The sequence below is a fragment of the Poecilia formosa genome, unplaced genomic scaffold, assembly GCF_000485575.1.
Source record: "Poecilia formosa unplaced genomic scaffold, Poecilia_formosa-5.1.2 Scaffold683, whole genome shotgun sequence".
Classification (NCBI taxonomy): domain Eukaryota; kingdom Metazoa; phylum Chordata; class Actinopteri; order Cyprinodontiformes; family Poeciliidae; genus Poecilia; species Poecilia formosa.
In genome coordinates this window covers 133,636-153,571 of record NW_006800622.1, presented here as the reverse complement: position 1 = coordinate 153,571, position 19,936 = coordinate 133,636, and the positions used below count along the sequence as shown (strand labels likewise).

The following is a 19,936-nucleotide window of genomic DNA, read 5'->3' as shown; positions in this document are numbered from 1 at the left end:
CCCCACTTCCGGACCACCCACGTTGCCCCTCCCCCACTTCCGGACCACCCACGTTGAACACTACCTGTCAAAATTTGATTTGATGGAAGGGAGTACCTATAGTCTCTCATTCTATAAGCCTATTTAAACAGCCTTATTGTTTTTGTATAATACTGAGCTGGTCGTTGCTTTTTGTTATTAGTAGAATAACCTGGCTTGGGTTGAATCTGGGTTGGTTTTGGTATTCCTCTCTAGAATATGATTTTTTATTTCTACTTAAGGAAGTCTTTGTATAATACTGCTGATATTCCCGGTGTCGACCAGAGCCTGAACTGGTTTATTTTTAAATGGACACACCTAACATTATTAAACAGAAAATGAACACAAGATTCTTACATCAACCTTCAGAAAGGAACACTTGCTACATTTATTTGTTATGACATTTTATCCAGAGGACAGTAAGTACTAAAGGCTTTTACGGCTGTGCAAAACTTGATTTAGATGCCAACCTTCTTGTTAAGATCCTCACCATCACTAACATTGTGTCAGTGCAGATTTATTAGCTGGAATCTGGAAGAGGGAGTTTAACTGACTGAGCTTGAAAGCAATTAAGGATTACTGGTATTTAGTTGCTGACAATGATGCAGTCCAGAACAAACAAAACACAAACACAAAGATTAATCTTGAAGCAAATTATTACTATGGTAACACAAGTAAACAATGAAGGTTTTTCATGTCACAGTCAAGTCAGTCAAGTTTATTTGTGTAGAACATTTCAGCAACAAGGAAGTTTCAAGTGCTTTAGATAATAAAAACATCATACAGCCAGCAATTGAGAAACCAGTAGCAAACATTGCATTTTGTAAAATGCAGCTAAAATCATCAATACACATCAGAATGTTGATCAATGTTTCATGTCAAGGAAATGTTCGTAAATGGGGGGACAATACCTGCATCCATCTGAGATATGGATGCAATAATTATCCAGCCTGGATAATTATCATTATCTAGGAAATTCAGGACATTTGAACCAATGATTGGATCATCACTTTGACCACGGACAACCAGGACTGGCACAATGCACTTCATTCCATAGACTTAGAGAATCAGGTTAAAAAATTCACTTTGTCAAGTAAAGCTAATTGATCTCCAATTAGCTAGCACGTGTTTTAAGGTGTTGAATCAGCCAAAACGTTCTCTTTATAGAAAGTACGTGCAGCATGCATGACGTAATTGAAGGAGACTGGAGCCCAACTCCTGTGATCTGTGTTTTTAGATGTATGTATGGCTTACAAAGACTCAACATAAATGACCACAGCAATACCCTTCATCTCAACCCCTAGATTTGGTGTTGGAAATAAAGACTGGGACTTCTGCTGGCCATTGGACCACAACTTGGTATCTCTCTGGTGCTCTGGAAAGTGTTAACATACAGAAGCTTGAGATCTGGCTCATCCATGAGGGGTTTTTTTTTGTCACCCACACTTCACCTCTCTGAATGTGAGTATCGTAGTTTCCTGAAGATCAACTCTGGTTAACGGTGTCCTGGTCTGGTCTTGTGCTGGCCTTTGACTAAGTTTTGGACAGTTTTTTCCCACTGTCCGGGAGAGAAGGTAAACAGAGACCATTTCTCCTTCAGTAAGAAAGGGTTGAGTGACCAGGGTCACCACAAACTTTGCAGAACCTCGGAGAGCGATCAAGGTTCTGCAAGATGGTGCATGATGGACTAAACCCAATGGACTTGTGTTATAGCGAGTAACTAAACAGTCAAGCAGATACATTAGACAGTGCACACCTTCCAAATCCACAGACTGATGAAACCACTGATGGAGAGTTTCCCAATTGGGTGAACTGCAATGTGAGGCTGAGGCTATAGTTGGCACTGAGTGCAGTGGGACAAGTGAGACAGTAAGCTGTGTAACAGTGTCACTGGCTACTGGAACTGCTGCTGACAGCCTGCCATCCCGGGGGGCAGCAGTGGTCATTTATGGGCCGGCGTGCATGAAGACAGGATATTGTGAGATGCATCACTGTGTGTTGGTGTTCACCTGTCCTGGCTGTATTTGGAGTTTCGCCTGAGCCACTGCACCTTGCACATGGCTGGGCATAAATCTAATTGATGTGGAGGACTCATGGCTATTGGCTCTGCATTCTGGAATGCACTGATACGTTATTGCACTTCACTTGTTGTCCACTCCTCAGCACCCTTAAAGATGCACTTTGTAGCAACCTGTGGACAACTGAAGATAGGAGAAACCCCTGACAATCAAGATGGCCCAGATCCTCAGGACTGTCATCATGGCACCACTGTGATCAGGTCTAACCTTTAATTCTGTGCTATCTTTGCATTAAGAAAAAGAAAGGTCAGATCTGGATTCACTGTCTTTCATTCCATTTGTTTAAAATGTAAACAAGGTAGCTATGGTAACAACCTTTTCACCATGTCAATGTTCTTTTTATGCCTCTAATGAGCCATTATTTGATGCTTTTGTTGAAACTTTTGGTTATTATTTCCATCAGGAGGATGTTCTTCAAAGCTGCATGGTTCTGACAGTGACTGGCAGACAGATTCAAGGGGAGGAGACTGGAACCAGACTACAAAACAGCAGGAATTATAAAGCAAAAGTATTCACTACCAAGAAATCAACAGCCACAGTTCATTGCAGATCAACTGCCTGCAAGAGGACAATGGAAATGACCAGCCATGGTTCAGCTGGTAAGAAAAATTCATGATTTATACATTATTATAAAATGGAAATCTATAATGTCATAATGACTCACAACACAAGTTATTTTGTTAAAAAATGTTTCATTTTTATAGGTGGATTTAAACTCAAGAAGTTGCACAGTTATTTTTGCAGTTTTCTATTTGGAGGCTTTAAGTGACATCCATGAAAAATCAAAGATTTATTGCTCAAATAAGTAACTGAATTAATGAATAAATTAATTATACTTTTGAAAGCAAACACATTTTAAAAGTGTTCAAAGGTCCAATTTACCTTTGAACACGGAGCAGAAAGCTGTCGCCATTGTTTCTCCCTAAGTCCAGTGGGTGGCTCAGATTGCTACAATTAATAGTAGCCACACAGACACACCTGCTAGAAAGAAACAAACGCACCCAGTACAACACTTTCATTCTATTGGCTGAGAGGTTGCAGGGTGACTGTGCCAAAAGGTGTTTCCAAAAGCGAGCAGAGTGTGAGGGCAAGAAGAAGTTATGAGTACAGTCATTACAAGTTTTGAGAAGAAAGATATGAAGTTCTGTTTTCAGACCGAAAATGTGTGATTTTGGATCCTGGCAGAAAAAATTCCCCCATGTAGCAGCTTCAAAACTGTGGAATGAACTGCACTTTTAACAATCAGCAATGGACAAGTAACTTTATGTAAGTAAGTTCAAAAACACAATGACAAAAGTTTCTCTTGCTCAAATAATGTCTGGAAAGTTGAGTTTTCTTTTGGAACCAACTGTTTCAGTTACACGTCAGACTGTGCTCTATATATGGGCAGGAATGGAGGATATGTTACATTTTATCACAACATATAGTTGTGTTTATTGCAATAATGAAAAAAATATTTTAAAATTAATCTTTCTTGACAATAGATAGTGGAAGTATGTCTGATGTAAATGTTGCTCTGTTATTTCCTGAACTGCTGTGTTGTTTTCAGACCTCAGATTGGTGCTGGTGGGTCAAGAAAGAGTCGGGAAGAGCTCAGCAGGAAACACCATCCTGAGAAATAAGGAGTTTAACTCTGAAGACGGTCTCAAGCTGCTGACTCGGAGCAGTAAGAAGGCAGAAGGTGAAGTTTTCTCTCGTAGAGTCTCTGTGGTTGACACTCCTGGACTCTCCAGCTCTGTTCTTCCTCCAGAAGAAGTGAAAGCTGAGATCCAGAGAGCTGTGGAGCTGAGCTCTCCTGGTCCTCATGTTTTTCTGCTCACCATCAAGCTGGGAAGATTCACTGAACAGGAAGAGCCAGGACTGGAGATGCTGCAGGAGATTCTGGGTCCAGAGGTTTCCAAGTTCACCATGATCCTGTTCACCCACACGGACCGACTGGAACAAACAGGCATTAATGTTGATCAGTTTGTACAAGAAGATGAAAACTTGCAGAAAATAGTGCAGAGCTGCAGTGGGATGTATCATGTGTTCAACAACAAGCAGATGGAAGACAGGAAGCAGGTCCAGGATCTGCTGGATAAAATAGATTCACTCTCAGACGGAGGACGTCGTTTTTATCAGAGGCAGATTTCTCTGATCACTTTCTGTAGGTGGGCTCAGTCATGGTGGTCAGACTGGAGACTGAAACTTGGAGTTGGTTTTCTGTGCTGTTGGATATTGAGCAACATCTATAGTCGGTTGAGAAAAGAATAGAGGAAGTAAAAAAAATTACCGGAGGAAGAAAGTTTCATGGAAAATGTCAGTGTAAATAAAATCATCATTATCCATTACAATACAAACTTTTGTTGTAATTGGCTGGACTTAAAAATAATAAAACAACTGATTTAAATCAACTGGTTTGATTCTTTCTGGTTTATTGCAGCAGGGACTGGGTCTTGTTACATCAAGCAAACTGACCAAGGAGATCAGGGCTTAAAGATAATACAATATGAAATGAAACAGTTTCTCATCTAAACATAAGTGGTCTGAATTTACATAACATAACTTCAGACGACTTCATCTCCATAAAGGAGGGTTGAATTTGAAAAAGCTGCATTTAATTCTTAAAATAATAAAACAACTAGTCAGATATTTGTTTTTCAACAATTAAGGCTTTCTTTGTTTAGATTAAAACCTATAATGTTAAAATGTTTTTAATTTAAAATCCTGAAAAATTATTGATCATATTTTAATTTACTAGTTAATTAAATGTAGATCTTAGAGATGTGATTAAAACTATGTTTTATTACAGAAAAATACATGATTAAATATAAATATAATATTGAAAGCAAAAATAACCATTTAACTTTATCAAACTCTTTTTCATTATCCAAAGTTACAATGGCTGGGTCTTATTTGTTAAAGCCATTAAGTTCAACAATCTCCCTATATTATATGAGGAGTGTCTATTTTTAATGAAACCAGTTTGATCTGGATGAATTAATGATGAGATGACTTTTTCAATTCTGATTAGTGATCATTTTCATATCTGTATTTATTAATGAGAGCTGTCCATAGCTGCAGGTGACCATAGGATCTTTGCCAGGTTTAAGACCTGTAATAGCAGCTGTATTTAAATTTTGAGGAATAAAACCAGTTTCTTTTATTTCTTGTATTAATTTGAGATATGCTGGATTAAGCATATCCAAAAATTTTTTTATAGAATTCAGCTGGAAAACCGTTTGGTCCTGGTGCTTTATTGTTTGGCAAAAGGTGTTTTTTTGCATTGATTAATTTTTCTGTTAATGGAGCTGCAACCAGACCAATTTGTTCATCTGATTGATATTGTTTAAAAAATTTCTTGGTCATCTGTCAAATGTGGTAGATTGTTTAAAAAAAGAGTTAATTTCTCCTTGGGAAGGATTATTTTCCTCAGAATACAATTTGGTATAAAAATCTAGAAAAACATCATTTATTTCTTCTAGCGACTGGGTCGGTTTCCCTGCTGAATCTTTAATAACAGAAATATTTTTTTTCTTTGTTCTTTTTCAGTTGATTGGCCAAATATTTACCAGATTTATTAGTACAGTGACAGTTGTCTTGTTTAAGTTTCTGTAGTAAAAAATTAGCTCTCTCACTTATAATCCTGTTTAGTTCATAACTTTACTGATGTATTTTCTCTTCAGTTTTTCTGTTGAAATTCTTATTTCCTCTAAATTCTTGATTTCTGTCTCTATCTGAGTTTGTTTTTCTCTTTCCTCCTTTTTCTCATGGACTCCATAAGCTATGATTCTGCCTCCTGTGCAGTTTTCCCTGTTTCCCATATCAGTGATGCTGCAGTATTTGGTGACTCATTTATCTCGAGGAATGACGCCCATTCCTGTTTCAGATTTCAAACTCTTGGTCTTCCAGTAGTGATGGATTAAGGCACCATCTACTGAAAGACTTGGGAGATTGTTTTCTATAATCAAAGAGATAGATATAGGAGCATGATCACAATCGAGTGTATATTAGTTTTTGTTATGTTTCCCATTAGATAGTTGCTTATTAGAAACATATTGATCTGTGAATATGAAAGACGGACAGAAGAGAAAAAAGTAAATTCTTTGGAGACTGGATGTAATCATCTCCATCCATCACTAAGGCCAAATTCACTCATATACTGTTTAATTACTTCTGATTATTTCAGGGTTGATCTATAATTAGATCTTGTTTTCTTATGAGGTTTAATGGATTTAATACTGTATTAAAGTTCCCACCTGTTATTATTTGGGAGTCTGAAAATTCTGACATATTGTAAAGAAATTTTGAAAAAAATAATGGACTATCTGTGTTTGGACCATAAACATTGGCTATTGTTAGTGTCTGATTGTACATAGATATTTTAATTATTACCTTCAGGATCCACGATAGTTTTATGGTGTGTTACTTGTATATTTTTAGCAATCAAAATGCAAAGTCGTCTTTGTCTTGAATTATATTTTTAATAAAATACTTGGTTATACTGGGTTGTTTTTAGATCAATGTGATCTGTGTTTCCTGAAGGAGACAAATATCAGCATGTAGATCAGATAAATGTTCAAATATTTTCACCTTTTTTATATGAACCTTAATATTCCAGCTAATAACATTTAGATATTACATTTTATAGTGATAAAGTCAGTAAATATTAAGAGAAAAAACAAAAAGGAGAAAAAAACAAGCTAATAAATTTTAAATAAGCAGAAACATAATTAAACAAGATGGCATTATTTAAATAAAAACACAGCATGTTCAGGTTAGAGAAGCCTGGATGTGGCGTCTTTGTCTCGGTTTATTCTGCCACTATTATCAGGGCTTTTTTTCCTTCAGTCATCTTCAACTTTCTGATGGGAAAAAGTTTTTTCCTTCTATCGTTTATTTCTTGTGGAAATTGTTCATTCAGTCCATAATTAATCCTCTCAGTTCTCTTCCTTGTTGCTGTGCCATTTGTTTATGTTTAAATCTTTCAAATTTGGGCCGTTGTTTGGTGGTTCTATTTGTTGTTGACTGAATTCCAGACAGTCATGCAAAGCCTGAAATTCGTTATGCAGTAATTCGATCAATGAACGTCTATTTTCGAATTCAGGCAGCTTTTGACGATAAGATGCCACTCACCTCTCGAGGCCTGGGACTGAATGACAATGTGGGTGAGTTATCCACACGGCGGGTTCTGTTAGAGGTTTCAGTTGGAGTGCTGTGTGTGTTCATGGTGCAGATCCGATTGAAGCAGTTGTCGATGTAATCCTCTAAGGCTCCCAGAACGTTAGAAAAGATTGAATCTGCTAATCCACTTAAAGTCTCGTTTTCAACAACAATCTGGCCAGGATGCAAAAAAGTATCAAAACAGAAAAAACACACATAAGCACTGAGCTTTAATGTTTTTTCTAAGTTGTTCCAATTGTTGGACGCAGTGAAATGAAATGAGAATTGACCAAGTAGTGTATCGATATGTTTATGAAAGAATAGTAAATAATCTATATACAAAATCCATGAGGTGTATCAGCTACTGTGTGAGCTAAACTATAAAATGTATTCTAAGCTTTGTGCATGTGTGTTCTGGTTTCAATATTCTTCATTAGGTATAAAAGCATTTATTTAGTGAATATTTGTTGGCTATTTAAGCAAATTTGCATGAGAAATGACAATTGACAACGTTTATATGTTGTGTTCTTTGGGTTATTTCATTCTGTGATCTACCTAATTTTCCCCCGGATCAATAAATCTAACCATGAAAAACATAATTCTGTATTTGACATCATTAAATTTATAAGTTTCTTCTTCTATTTGGCCAAAAGAGTCTTTCAGTTTATTGTTGTTTTCTAATTCTTCAACAGTTGAGAAGCCAGAGCTCAGGATCGTTCTTGTCGGGAAAACTGGAGTCGGAAAAAGTGCAGCAGGAAACACCATTTTAAGGAAGAGAGCTTTTGAGTCTAAACTCTTTCTTTCCTCTGTGACACAGGCCTGTCAGAAGGAAACCAGTGATTGTGGTGGCTTAAATCTGGCTGTTATTGACACTCCAGGTCTGTTTAAGACGGGTAAAAGTAATGAAGAGGTTGTGAAAGAGATCGCTGAAGGCATCAGCCTGGTGGCTCCTGGTCCTCATGTCTTCCTGATTGTGCTGCAGCTGAACAGATTCACAGAAGAAGAAAGAAAAACCTTGGAAATAATCCAGAAAATGTTTGGAGAAGAAGCAGCCAAATACACCATGGTGCTGTTTACCCATGGAGACGAGCTGAGAGAGGAACACATGACAATGGAAAACCTGTTGGAAACATCCGAGCCTCTAACAAACTTCATCAGTCAGTGCTCCATCTTGCAGACATTCGAAGATAAATATCATGTTTTTAACAACAAAGTTGAAGATCCTACTCAGGTCAGGAGACTGCTAAGGAAGATCAACAGGATGGTTCAACGAAATGAAGAAAGTGGAGGAAGTTTCTACTCCAATGAGATGTTTGAAGAGGCACAGAGAGCAAAGGAACGAGAAGAGGAGCAACTGTTCCTAGAAAATCCAGACATTAACCCTCAGGATGCAAGAAGACAGGCAGAGAGTGACAACTCATTTGTCCGTGCTGCTCTGAAGGCTGCTGGTGGAGCTGCTACTGGAGCCATTGCTGGAGTTGCTACTGGACTGGTTTTGAATACTACGACTGCTGGAGCTGTTATTGGGGGCAGGGAGGGAGGAGCTGTAGGAGCTGCAGTCGGAGGATCAGTGGGAGCAATGGTTGGAGCGGCACTAGCAGTGAAAGAGATGGCCTGCATTATACAGTGATGATGACGTGTCTGATGTTTGGTCTGCATCTTATTAAACCCTGATTTCATAATTAATGTAACATGTTCAGTTGTGTTTTGCAACATTAACAGCCTGAGTATTAGAGCGTGTGAAGCATAGGCGTGATCTCCATCATAGGACATGAACCTGCTCTTTTTCACATGCTTTATAATTAAATACATTGTTGTCATCTCTGTAATTTTTTCCCTTTTCTTTTTGAATTTGTAAAATGTCATTGTTAGTAGGATTTTCGGGGAGAACTATTTTTTCCGTAAGTGATAACTACAGAAATGTAAATCTAAAACTCTTATTCAGTGGAAGAATACAGCCGATTTAGATGAAGAAGCCATAAAAACCTGAGTAACATTAAATTAATACAAAGGTAGAATAACCTTAGTTTTAGAATAAACATAAAATGTTCATTAATAAATTGCTTGATGAGAGAAATTAGATTTTTTAGTCACATGGAAGCAAAATTTCAGATCCAGTGGACTTTTTGTAGGCAAATGCTCAGGAACAAAACTAAAAACAATCCAGATTTCCTGGTTTAATGTAGCAATACTTTATTAAAGGACTCTGGACCAAGATATCCACTGCAAGCCAAAGAAACGACAACAAAACATATGGAGCATCGTGCATGAAGAAAAGATCTGAAAATTGAGTGAATGTGTTCATTTTCATTAAACTTACTGATATGAAGGAAAATTACCACAAATAAAGTCACCACAGGGTAAGGTAAGGTAATTTTATTTATACAGCACATTTTCAGCAGGCATTTTACTAAAATATATGAATCCAGTCACATTCTGAAGTCCAGTATGAATAATTTCACAAAATTCAATTATGCAGTGTCGATCAGTTAAAAACATTGTGGCTGCAACCTGAGTAGGTACATGGTAAGAGTGGAAGGAAAGACTAACATTGACCAAATATAAAGCTTTATTAGAACCAGGACTTATTGAGGAAACTCTGGTCCTCTTGTTTTTACTTAGAATCTGCTTGATGAAGTAAATCTTTGGCACATATGACAATAAGCTGTGATTAATGTCACATCTGAGGAAGCTGCACGGACCAAGAAAGATTCCTATTATGAGGACCGGGTCTCGTTTAATCAAGCACTTAATGAACTGACCAAGTGAAAAACGGACCAAATGACCCGGTTTGGAGGAATTTACACAACATAACTTCAGACGGCTCCATCTCTATGGGATCTACCTTCAATATTTAATTATTAATTCAAATCAGTAAAACACCTTGAACCAAAACCTAGAATGTTTAAGTTATTTTTAAATCCTGAAAATTTATTGATCATATTTTTATTTACTAGTAAATTAAATGTAGAGCTCAGAGATGCCATTGAAACTATATTTTATTACAATAAAAGAAAATATTAAATTGATAAACATTTGCAGACAGAATATAAGGTTGAGTCATTACAGCAGGAAAACTCTGGGAGGTTTTCCACATTTCAGACACAAGATCCTCTGAAAGTAGATTTTATTTACAATTTTGGAAGGTTTCATAAAAATTGTCTGTAGTTTAGTCTCAACACAGTTTTTAAGTTTTTATAACTGACATATCAGAAATGTAGTTTTTTTAATAAAATGCAGTGGCAAGGAGGCGTCGGCAGGTGGTGCTATTTAACCATTCAGTCACACATTTGACAAGGGAACTTTTACGCATATTTACAATTTAATTAAAATATATCTGTAATGCTCAAATTGACAACATATGCCATATTTACAAGAACCGACCCTTACAAAGGCAAATTAAATTAATTTACACGCTTTCCTGTTATTGGTGTCCAGTTTAATCAAATTTTGTGTTTCAAAGACATTTGGCTGTTTGTCTTGTCTGAAACTAAAAGTAGAAAATTAAAAGTTATGCAGATTCTATATCTTCATTCATTTTAGACAAAGGTTTGTACCTTTGTCCATCAGCCACTGGGTGGAAGGCCACAAGTCCATCAGGGATACAGAGACACAGGAAAAAGATGGTGGTTGTTTTTCCTGACAGTTTTACAGACATCTGACCGTCTGTAAAACATTCCTCCACAATCTACTATCAGAGTCTGCATCAGAAAGATGAACATCAGCCTTAAGAACTTCTGAATAATGAAAACTTGATGAAGTTCATACAAAAAAAACTGTCTGCTGAGGGAAAAAGATCGGTTCTGATACCAAACAGACACAACAAGCTAAGATGGTTGCCTTTGTTATAGATTCTGTCTTTTCCTCTATCTCTTTTAGCGTCTTTTATCTGCTTACATGCACATGCTGCAGCTTACATCACCATGTTTATGTGCCGGCAGACAAACGTAAACAGACTTAAACTGATTAGACTACCCTTTAGGCAGGGTACAGATTGCATAGAAGAATAAAAGCTAAATTCGCGCCACAATCCTTGCCTCTCTTGGTTCAGTCCCTGATACTCTGCCCCAATGCCAATATACTTAAAATACATTCTAAGTATATTTAAAATGTATTTCAATCACAAAAATAGTACACTCAAAACATATTAATCAAGCATGTTTTTATTTTATAAAAAGAAATATACTTAAAATATACTAAGTGTAACTTAAATTGTTCCAAAAAGTATGTTGAAGTATGCTTAGTACACTTTAAATTGTGCTTTAATACGATTTAAATACTATTAAAATACACTAAGCATAAAAATTAGTTGTTCCAAAATAGCACACGTTAAGTTAACTAATCCTAAGAGAACTTGATGTATAGTCAAGTACGGTCTGACTTAATGTATGCTTAAGTATACTAAAACGTAACATACTTAGTATACTTATTTTTCACCAGGGCAGGACACACTGTCCTCCATGTTTTAGATGTTTCCCACTTCTCTTCTTTCCACTTGCACTAAATTATCAAAAAAAGGTGCACCAACAAGTTTCCTTTTCAGCTCCTGAATGCTTTTCAACTGATCTGCCAGCTAATTTGCCTAATAGAATCACGTGCAAAGTGCCCTGCAGCCATGTTGTCATTTCAACAAATGAGATACCCGTAATAACAATCCCTTGATACTTTCAGATAGCATCATGCTACGTTTTCCCTTTTATTTCTGGAACAAAGAGATAAGATGCATCCAATAAGGGCAGGACTCTTGTCATTAGCATCTGTCAAAGCTGTTTTAAAAGATCAATAAGCGCTTTCAGGCATTTGGAAATTGTATCCATGGATGAACCAGTTCAAAACTTTTACTTCTGTCATTTATCCAAAATTACAGGTAAATATCTTCTCTTCCACTCATCAGCAAAGTTATTGTAAAGCTGCAGTTCAATACCTTGACAATCACCAGATGCTTTGACATGTTTAAGTGTTTCTACCACTTAAGTCTTATTGTTAGTTTGTGGAAGAACCTCAATGCTTTGAGATGAACACTTGTGATAATCTAAATATGCAGCTTTGTATACTGAACCTTTGGGAGCTTTTATCGCAGAGTGAACCACAGGACTCTGCATCCTGTTAAAATGCTCACCTGTGGGTGACAGAGACTCTTTAGAGCCCATACAACTCTCAAACCTCCTGCATAAGAAAGCTCTCAAAACTCCTGCCCTCATCAGAAAGTCATGGAGAGGCACAAAAAATGGTAAAACCACTAATTTACATGAACTACAGCAACTGTAGAAGCTCTGCTATCGCTTGACCCAACAGCTCAGTCATGATGAGAACCTTTTCCTTTCCATCTTGAGAAGACTCAAAAAGAGTGAAGTATGCGATCATCATTCTGATGTACCATGGTTTCTTTAGCTTGGGGATCTTCTAAGGAATCTGTAAGGAGCAACTGAAAGACATTCTGTCCTCCGTCTGACCACACCACCAACAATGACGCACATGGAGCTGTACCACTCTGTCCCATCGCTAGCAGAGTTCAAAAACCAGAGGAGAGAGGTTGGCTCTGCCTGCCTAATCACGCCATCTTTAGTTATTTCAAGAAGCCAAGAAGGTTCCTTATGCTGGATCAGCTTGTTGGATTAGATCCTCTCCACCGATGTCAGTCAGACGTGGATCAGCATCTGCTGTAATTTCTGGTGGAGTCATCACAACCTTCAGCACAACCAGCTCTGTACCAAACAATACTAGTCAAATCTGGCAGCTGTGCTACCCTGAAGGTCCAAATTTGATTCTTTTCACATGACCAAAGGAGAAAATTAGTCCATTGCTTACCAGGAAAATAATCATAGCATTGTTGTTTCATGGCCCATTTTAATTCTAGAAAACTCTAAATTGATGGATCTGTAACTGGGCATGTTTCTTTCTGCAGCCCAGGACTGGGATAAGTAACAGCTCAGGCTTCGCTGTCTTGTTTCTGGTACACTGCAAAAACACTGTAGCTGATATGAATCTTTAAGATGAACAGCAGAGATAATATCATATGCAAAAACTGTTTCACTGAACAGTTTCTTTTCACTTCCTGAAAGTTTTACATATCATCCGTATGAGATAGGTGACTAGCCTGAGTGGGTAGTGTATAGAAACACAAAGTATCATTCCATCTATCCATCCATCCATCCATCCATCCATGCGGGGTCACCCTGCACAGGTCGCCAGTCTGTTACAGATAATAGCATTCCAGTTCATGCAACATGTTCCAGTAAAAGGGCTTTTTATTTAATATAAATACTTTAATTTTTGAATGTGAATGACTGATGTGGTTGTAAATCATTTTTGATGGCCAGTAAGGGGATTGAAAAGTGCTACATGAGTCTGATGTAATTTAATTTCATAAATAAATATTTATGTAACTTTTTGTTAGGTTGATTGGTCTGTATAAATTCTCACTAGGTGTTGCATGTGTGTGTGTGTGTGTGTGTGTGTGTGTGTGCATGGTTGTTTGTCCTGTCTGTCTCTGTGTTGCCCTGCGATGAACTGCTGACCTTTCCTCTCGCCAATTGACAGCCAGAGACGGGCACCAGCAGCCCTGCTGTTATCACAGATATCTTTTACGCAAATTATATATGGAAACTAAAATAAAAACTGTGGTCATAACATGACACCAGACTTCACCACCAAGACTTAAAGGTTTTTAGGAGGGCTAGAGTTTGCTTTTTTGGTTAGAGACTTTGTATTCACACCTTTCCAAGCAAACTGGCCTTTCTAGAGTAACAAGCTCCAGTTTGATTAAAGTGGACTGAACATCCCTGTTGAGTCCAACTAAAAACCAAACAATGAGTGGATCATTACAGCTTTCCTGGATGTTTCCTGCTCACCAGCTGCTCCATGTTCCTTCCCAGCCTGATGTCTGGTCTTTATTGTAGAGATGCCTGCAGGTTTTCATCACTTCATCCCAGTTGTTCTGGTTCTGTTCTGTTTCTGTCCGCACCAGAAGCTGCTGCTGCTATGCTCTGCTTCACTTGTTAAGGTTCCTCTCGTCACACAACAGATAGAGTTTAATTTATTCACATAAACACAAAAGACCAACTTCCTGTTTGTCAGCAGCTGCTGCTTTAGTTTTACATCATAAGGTTTCAAGTGAGTGCAGTGTGATTTTCTCCTGAATTATTGAATCTGGGTGTCCACAGAAACATTGTGAAGCATCCAATAACTTTGTCAAGACATAATTGATGCTGATGTTGTCCAGTGAAAATCCCAAAACTCTGAAAGTCCTTCAGAAACCCTGGAGAAACTTCAGATCTCTTTAGAGTAAATTAAAGAGTTTACTGATATCACACTAGGGCTGCAACTAACAATTATTTCAATTAATTGGAAAAAAAATTGGCTCATTCTGCAAAGTTTTTGTTTAACCACTTAAGTCTTATTTTATACAACATTAACGCACAATAAAAGATATAAATAAAAAAATGTTGCTTGATCTTTTACTTCACGAGATGCATCTGTAGCTAAAACAAACATTTAATATTTTGTGAAACGCTCAGTCCTTTCTGTCATGATCGGTGTAGTTGGTGGTGGTGAGGAAGACGCAGGTGGACCCAGGATGTAGATGAATGAGATGGTTTTAATTAAGATAACGCTCGGAGTAGTCCAGGTACAGACAGCACGGCAGACAGACTAGCGCACAGCTAAAATGCCGGTAGCAACAGATTAACGGAACTAACATGCAAGCAAAACACAATCCAGGACTTAGCAGTACGACCGGAGAGCAATACAGCGTGTGACCGACAAAGACAAGGACCCGACGAAGAACACAGACAACAGGTGGGTTTAAATACACACGGGGTAATTAAGGGAATGAGACACACCTGGGAAACAATCAACGGGGAAGACGCAGAGACAGACTCACAGGGAACAGGACTACACAGAAAAACTCAAAAATAAACACACAGAAACACGGATCGTAACACTTTCTGCTTGATTTAATGCAGTGTTGGGGCGATCAGTTGATTATCTTTTGAATTAATTGCTTTCTGGGAGATTTTATTTAAATAATTTAGCCAGGTGAAGCTAAAAATGCCACTTGAGGAGTTCTGGGTAGAACATAATTACAGGACAAGGTTTTTTTTTTCTAGTTTGAATGTAAAATGTGAACAGTTTTTGTACAGTTTTGGCTTCATATCTGCTCTGAATATGTTCTTTTAGCAAATAGACTTTTTAGAGTTTGTAGCGATTAATTGATTGCTAAAATAGTTTATGATTATTTCAATAATTGGTTCACCACAATTAATACTTTTAATCGTTTCAGCTCCATATAATACCTTTCAAAACTTTCTGTGGTAAGAAAAAAGGCTAAAACCACCAACTTTAAATATCACAACATGCGTATGTGGATTTAAATGAGTTTAGGGCCGTTTGGATTACAAAAAGAAAAGTATGGAAAAATTTGAGACATAAAGATGATAAGATCTTTCCTGTTTGTTCCTCAGGAAGCAGTCAGGTTATCTGTTCTCCATACGTTTCATCCTCTGGGTTTTTCTTCAATGTTATCAGTTCAGACTTTGATCTTTCTATGTGCATTGTTTGTTTTTTTGTTTTTGTTTTCATGTCAGTAATTTAAAGGTCATGCAGCAAAAGGTCACGTTCACGTTCCAAACACTTCTGCATGTTTGGTTATCAGATTAAAAACATTTGTATCAACAGCGGATCTGACCAGAGAACTGCACCCATGTGACTTTCTTCTTCTTGTTCTTCTTGTTCTTCTTGTTCTTCTTCTTCTTCTTGTTCTTCTTCTTCTTCTTCTTCTTCTTCTTCTTCTTCTTCTTCTTCTTCTTCTTCTTCTTCTTCTTCTTCTTCTCCTTCTTCTTCTTCTTCTTCTTCTTCTTCACATAAATACCTTTAAATCTGATGTGATTTTAATAAAATGACTAGTTTTGTTGTGTTTATTTCAGTTGCTGAATATGGACACTGCACATTATTATAACGCTTGAACAACACAAATATAAACACACAAAGTCTGATTTTTATTGCTTGTTCTCCTGCCAGAACACACAGAGTAAATAACCTAATATTAAAAAGAAATCTCTCTAAAAAACACTAAAAAGTAATCCATTGTACAAAAATACGTTGTACAGGACAAGTTGTGCAATGTTTCAACTTGATTATCAACACATATAGAGCAGTATGAGATTTTTTCCTTTAATGTTCTGAAAGAACCACCTGATGGAGCTCAGGAACTGTTTTATCTCCAGGTTCTTGGAAGCAGCTTCAGTGATCAGAGCAGGAAAACCTGTGAGCTGATACAGAACCTGCATCACTGTAACTACTTGCTTTGTTTTTTATTTATTCCTGTGGTTAAATAAAGTTTTTTTTTAGTAGAAAAAAAATATTTATTGTCTTCTAAAATGAGAGAAAAGTGTCGTTGACTTTGTCTCCTGATCATAAACCAACATCTGCCTTTAATTGACCTTTTGTTTGAAATGTACAGAGACCAACAGGTTTCTGTGGGTTAAAACCTCCTGTAGTTGATGACAGATCTCAGGACAAAAGTTTTCTTCATATGGAACATATCATGGGAGGGGATCAGGGCCAGGATATTATATAAGAACAGAGACGGAAGTCAAAATGTGCATCAGCAACGGATCAGCAGCGGCTCTATATCACCTCCACCTGCTGAAAGGAAGATGTCCAAAACAAAAGGTGAGTTAGAAACTAAGTGAGTGAGGTGAGTTAAAACTCCTTCCTTATTCACTTTGGATAAAAAAAACAGGTGAAAACTTTGGTAGCAGTTTTGTTATTTTCTATCGAAATTAATAAAAAAACTGAATATTTGATCTACTTGTATTTGTAAGAATAAAGAGGAAACAATTTAACTTCAATCATGGCTAATTTATAATATTGGAAACAATAAAGCACTGCGGTAAAAACAAAAAAAAGGTGATAGTAATTTGATCCCATCATTTATTTTTTCTTCTACAAGCTTCTTCTGGGTCAGGTTCACAGGACGCTGGCGAGGCTAAGAAGAAAAAATGTGATCGGAAAACAGGTGAGATCAAATCTATCTGATTTATTTTCTGATATGTTTGATCAATTTTTATGTCAAAACAAAGAAATGTTCACCTATGGTTTGGTTCTGATATAGAAATATGTGCATACACGGCTGCATTTGATGTAATATGCACAATCAGAAACTATTTTTCTCACTATCTGAATTTAAATCAGACTGATAAGACTACTTTTTTGTTTTTGCTTGGTTAGAATTACCAAAACTAACTAAATGTCAGAAAATTTGGCTAGAACTTTTTTTAGAATTTTTTTGTGACTTTTCTTGAATTCAAAAGTTTACATACATTTCACCAGTAAACTGTTTGTCTTGGGCCAAATATCTGGTTTCAAGTGTAGAAGCTATATATGATTTTATAAAACATACTTTTCATTCCATTAATGTTTAATTTCCATATTCACATATTATTTGTGATTGATTTCTTCCAGGTTCAGATCCAGAAGAATGTGACGTTACCATTCTGCTCATTGGTAAAACTGGAACTGGCAAGAGCTCTGCAGGAAACGTCATTATAAATGCTAATCATTTTGCAGTTGGGCAGAACACGCTGGTGTGTGAGAAGGGATTTCATAACTTCCCTGATGGCCGTAGACTGGTAGTGATTGATACTCCAGGTCTGTTTGACACCAAATTGACCCCTCAGGAGATGAAGAGACAGCTGGCTAGGTGTCTCTCATTGTGTGCTCCTGGTCCTCATGTGTTCCTGATTGTGATCGAGTCAACAAGTTTCTCACAAAAAGAAGAAGACTTGGTGGAAATCATCAGGAAGATTTTTGGAGAAAGAGCACCTAGATATGCCATGGTGTTGTTCACTCATGGAGATCAAATGCCTATAGGTCCAAACGGACAAACAATTCTGCATTTTACTCCACCTTTAAATGATTTTGTCAGCGAATGTCGGGGAGGTTATCATATTTTTAACAACAATATTGGGAACAGAACTCAAGTTAAAGAGCTGGTGGAGAAGATTGACAGTATGGTTCAGAGAAATGGAGGCAGCCGCTTCACAAATGATTTGCTCAGAGAAGCCCAGAGAGCCATTAGAGAGGAGGCTGGAGGAAATAGAGGTCCAGCAGAGAGAAACAACTCGCTTATTCGAGCTGTTGACCAAGCTGCCATTGCTGAAGCTGCAGCTGAGGTGGGAGAGGCAGTGAATAGAGGCAGGTCAGTGAGAGACAACTGGTGCGTAATCATCTGATTAAAAACACTGCAAATAACCACAATGAGGATGAAAGACCCCATTTAACCATCTGACATAATTAGTTGTTAATGAATAGTTATTAATCATATTTGAATGTGATTTGTTATTTGAAGACAATGATTAACAACTGCATGTTTCTGATTTGCAAATTTTAATTTAGAGAATAAATTTGTTTTATTATTTATTTATTTTAGTTTGTTGTCAAAAATGAATTCAAAAGATGTTTTTAATTACTAATAACTACAAAGTTATTTGGATTATGTTCTTTACCTTGTGTTCATAATAAATATTTAAGCACTTCATTCAGTTCTGTGATTTTTTTTATTTATTTTTATTCAGTTTTTATTTTGTACAAGCATAAAAGCCAACAATTCACACTAGAGTGAAACAGAATGTTAGTGTTTTCATAATCCCTGATATCCTTTTGTTTTAGATGTTTTATTCCATCACCCAGCCAGTTTCATTCATTCATTCATTCATTCATTCATTCATTCATTCATTCATTCGTTCATTCATTCATTCATTCATTCATTCATTCATTCATTCATTCATTCATTCATTTGTTCATTTATATACTGTTTTTACAAATATTTCCAAACATTGTATATTATGGGAGGTAAAGATACAAAAAGTACACTGTCATGAAGAAACAGCTACAGAAATAAAGGATGTGGAATAAAAGACTTTAATGACAAGTTGAACTGAATTTTCAGATACAGACTGAACATCAGAACTAAAGCTGACAGAAAAACAGACCCTAGGAACTGAATGAATCAGCAACAGGGTAATTAAGGCTAATTAAGTGGATAAGGAGCAGCTGGGATTAATCACTGGGGAAGAAGAGGGCACACAAGGGCAAACACAATTGTGGAAAACATGATTCATGTTGATCTGTGAATCAACAGAAATGCTCAAAGAATATGACAATCATAAAAAATACAAATGGACAATCTGGGAAGGCAAACATTAAGAGGAAATCAACAAGAATATAATCTAAGCAACAAACAATCCTGGGACTGTGATTAAAAACATACTAAAATGTAATTCTATTAAGATTGATCAAAAAGATTTCTTTTTATTTTAAATGATTAGTTTACAGGATCAGGTAACATTCAGAGTGATGCTAACTTCTGTTGAAAAGTTGAAAGATAAAAAAGGAAACCCCTCAGAGAAAATGCAGTAAAAACTGTCGATATTTTTGACCTGTTTGGTAGACCTTCCTCTTTCTGGGTTTGGTTTTTCTACCAGACATGAGAGGGCAACTGAACCTGCTTACAGCAGCTTAAGTGTGGTTAGCATTGTTTTTTTGTTTTTTTTTTAAGGCATTTGTTTTTATGGCTGTCGCATTTACACAGCACTTTAAAACAGTAAAACTATTCCCTTGCACAGACAGTGGCTGATAATGACCCAGGAGAGGCATTAGACAGGCAGAGTGCTCAAAGCCCAACTTTTACTTTCAAA

At 36.8% G+C, this 19,936-nt stretch overlaps 3 protein-coding genes across 5 annotated transcripts; all 3 read left to right on the top strand.

Moving 5' to 3' along the window:
• Nucleotides 1–609: 609 nt before the first annotated feature.
• LOC107834601 (GTPase IMAP family member 2-like) lies at nt 610–4,489 on the top strand. 3 transcript variants are annotated; one of them, XM_016666219.1, is made up of 3 exons: nt 610–1,479; nt 2,500–2,695; nt 3,646–4,489. In XM_016666219.1, exons 2-3 carry the CDS (start codon nt 2,521–2,523, stop codon nt 4,347–4,349), a joined length of 879 nt encoding a protein of 292 aa, XP_016521705.1. In that variant the 5' UTR covers nt 610–1,479; nt 2,500–2,520; the 3' UTR covers nt 4,350–4,489. The 3 variants fall into 3 exon arrangements, with proteins under 3 accessions (XP_016521705.1, XP_016521706.1, XP_016521704.1); XM_016666220.1 differs by lacking the exon at nt 610–1,479 and adding an exon at nt 1,503–2,296; XM_016666218.1 differs by lacking the exon at nt 610–1,479 and having other exon boundaries at nt 2,309–2,695.
• A 1,271-nt stretch (nt 4,490–5,760) lies between these two features.
• LOC103130853 (GTPase IMAP family member 4-like) lies at nt 5,761–9,067 on the top strand. The gene is made up of 2 exons (XM_016666216.1): nt 5,761–7,248; nt 7,933–9,067. The coding sequence occupies exons 1-2, from the start codon at nt 7,159–7,161 to the stop codon at nt 8,866–8,868; spliced, it is 1,026 nt and encodes a 341-aa protein (XP_016521702.1). The 5' UTR covers nt 5,761–7,158; the 3' UTR covers nt 8,869–9,067.
• Nucleotides 9,068–16,842: 7,775 nt separating this feature from the next.
• LOC103130847 (GTPase IMAP family member 4-like) lies at nt 16,843–18,776 on the top strand. Its single transcript, XM_007542363.2, has 3 exons — nt 16,843–16,910; nt 17,191–17,256; nt 17,703–18,776. The coding sequence occupies exons 1-3, from the start codon at nt 16,895–16,897 to the stop codon at nt 18,470–18,472; spliced, it is 852 nt and encodes a 283-aa protein (XP_007542425.1). The 5' UTR covers nt 16,843–16,894; the 3' UTR covers nt 18,473–18,776.
• Nucleotides 18,777–19,936: the final 1,160 nt, after the last annotated feature.

Coding starts and splice junctions, on each gene's coding strand:
- LOC107834601 (XM_016666218.1), top strand. CDS start 2,401: ATGGTAACAACCTTTTCACCATGTCAATGTTCTTTTTATGCCTCTAAT. Junction 2,696..3,645: donor GACCAGCCATGGTTCAGCTG/GTAAGAAAAATT, acceptor TGTTGTTTTCAG/ACCTCAGATTGGTGCTGGTG.
- LOC103130853 (XM_016666216.1), top strand. CDS start 7,159: ATGAACGTCTATTTTCGAATTCAGGCAGCTTTTGACGATAAGATGCCA. Junction 7,249..7,932: donor TGAATGACAATGTGGGTGAG/TTATCCACACGG, acceptor TCTTCAACAGTT/GAGAAGCCAGAGCTCAGGAT.
- LOC103130847 (XM_007542363.2), top strand. Junction 17,257..17,702: donor AAAATGTGATCGGAAAACAG/GTGAGATCAAAT, acceptor GATTTCTTCCAG/GTTCAGATCCAGAAGAATGT.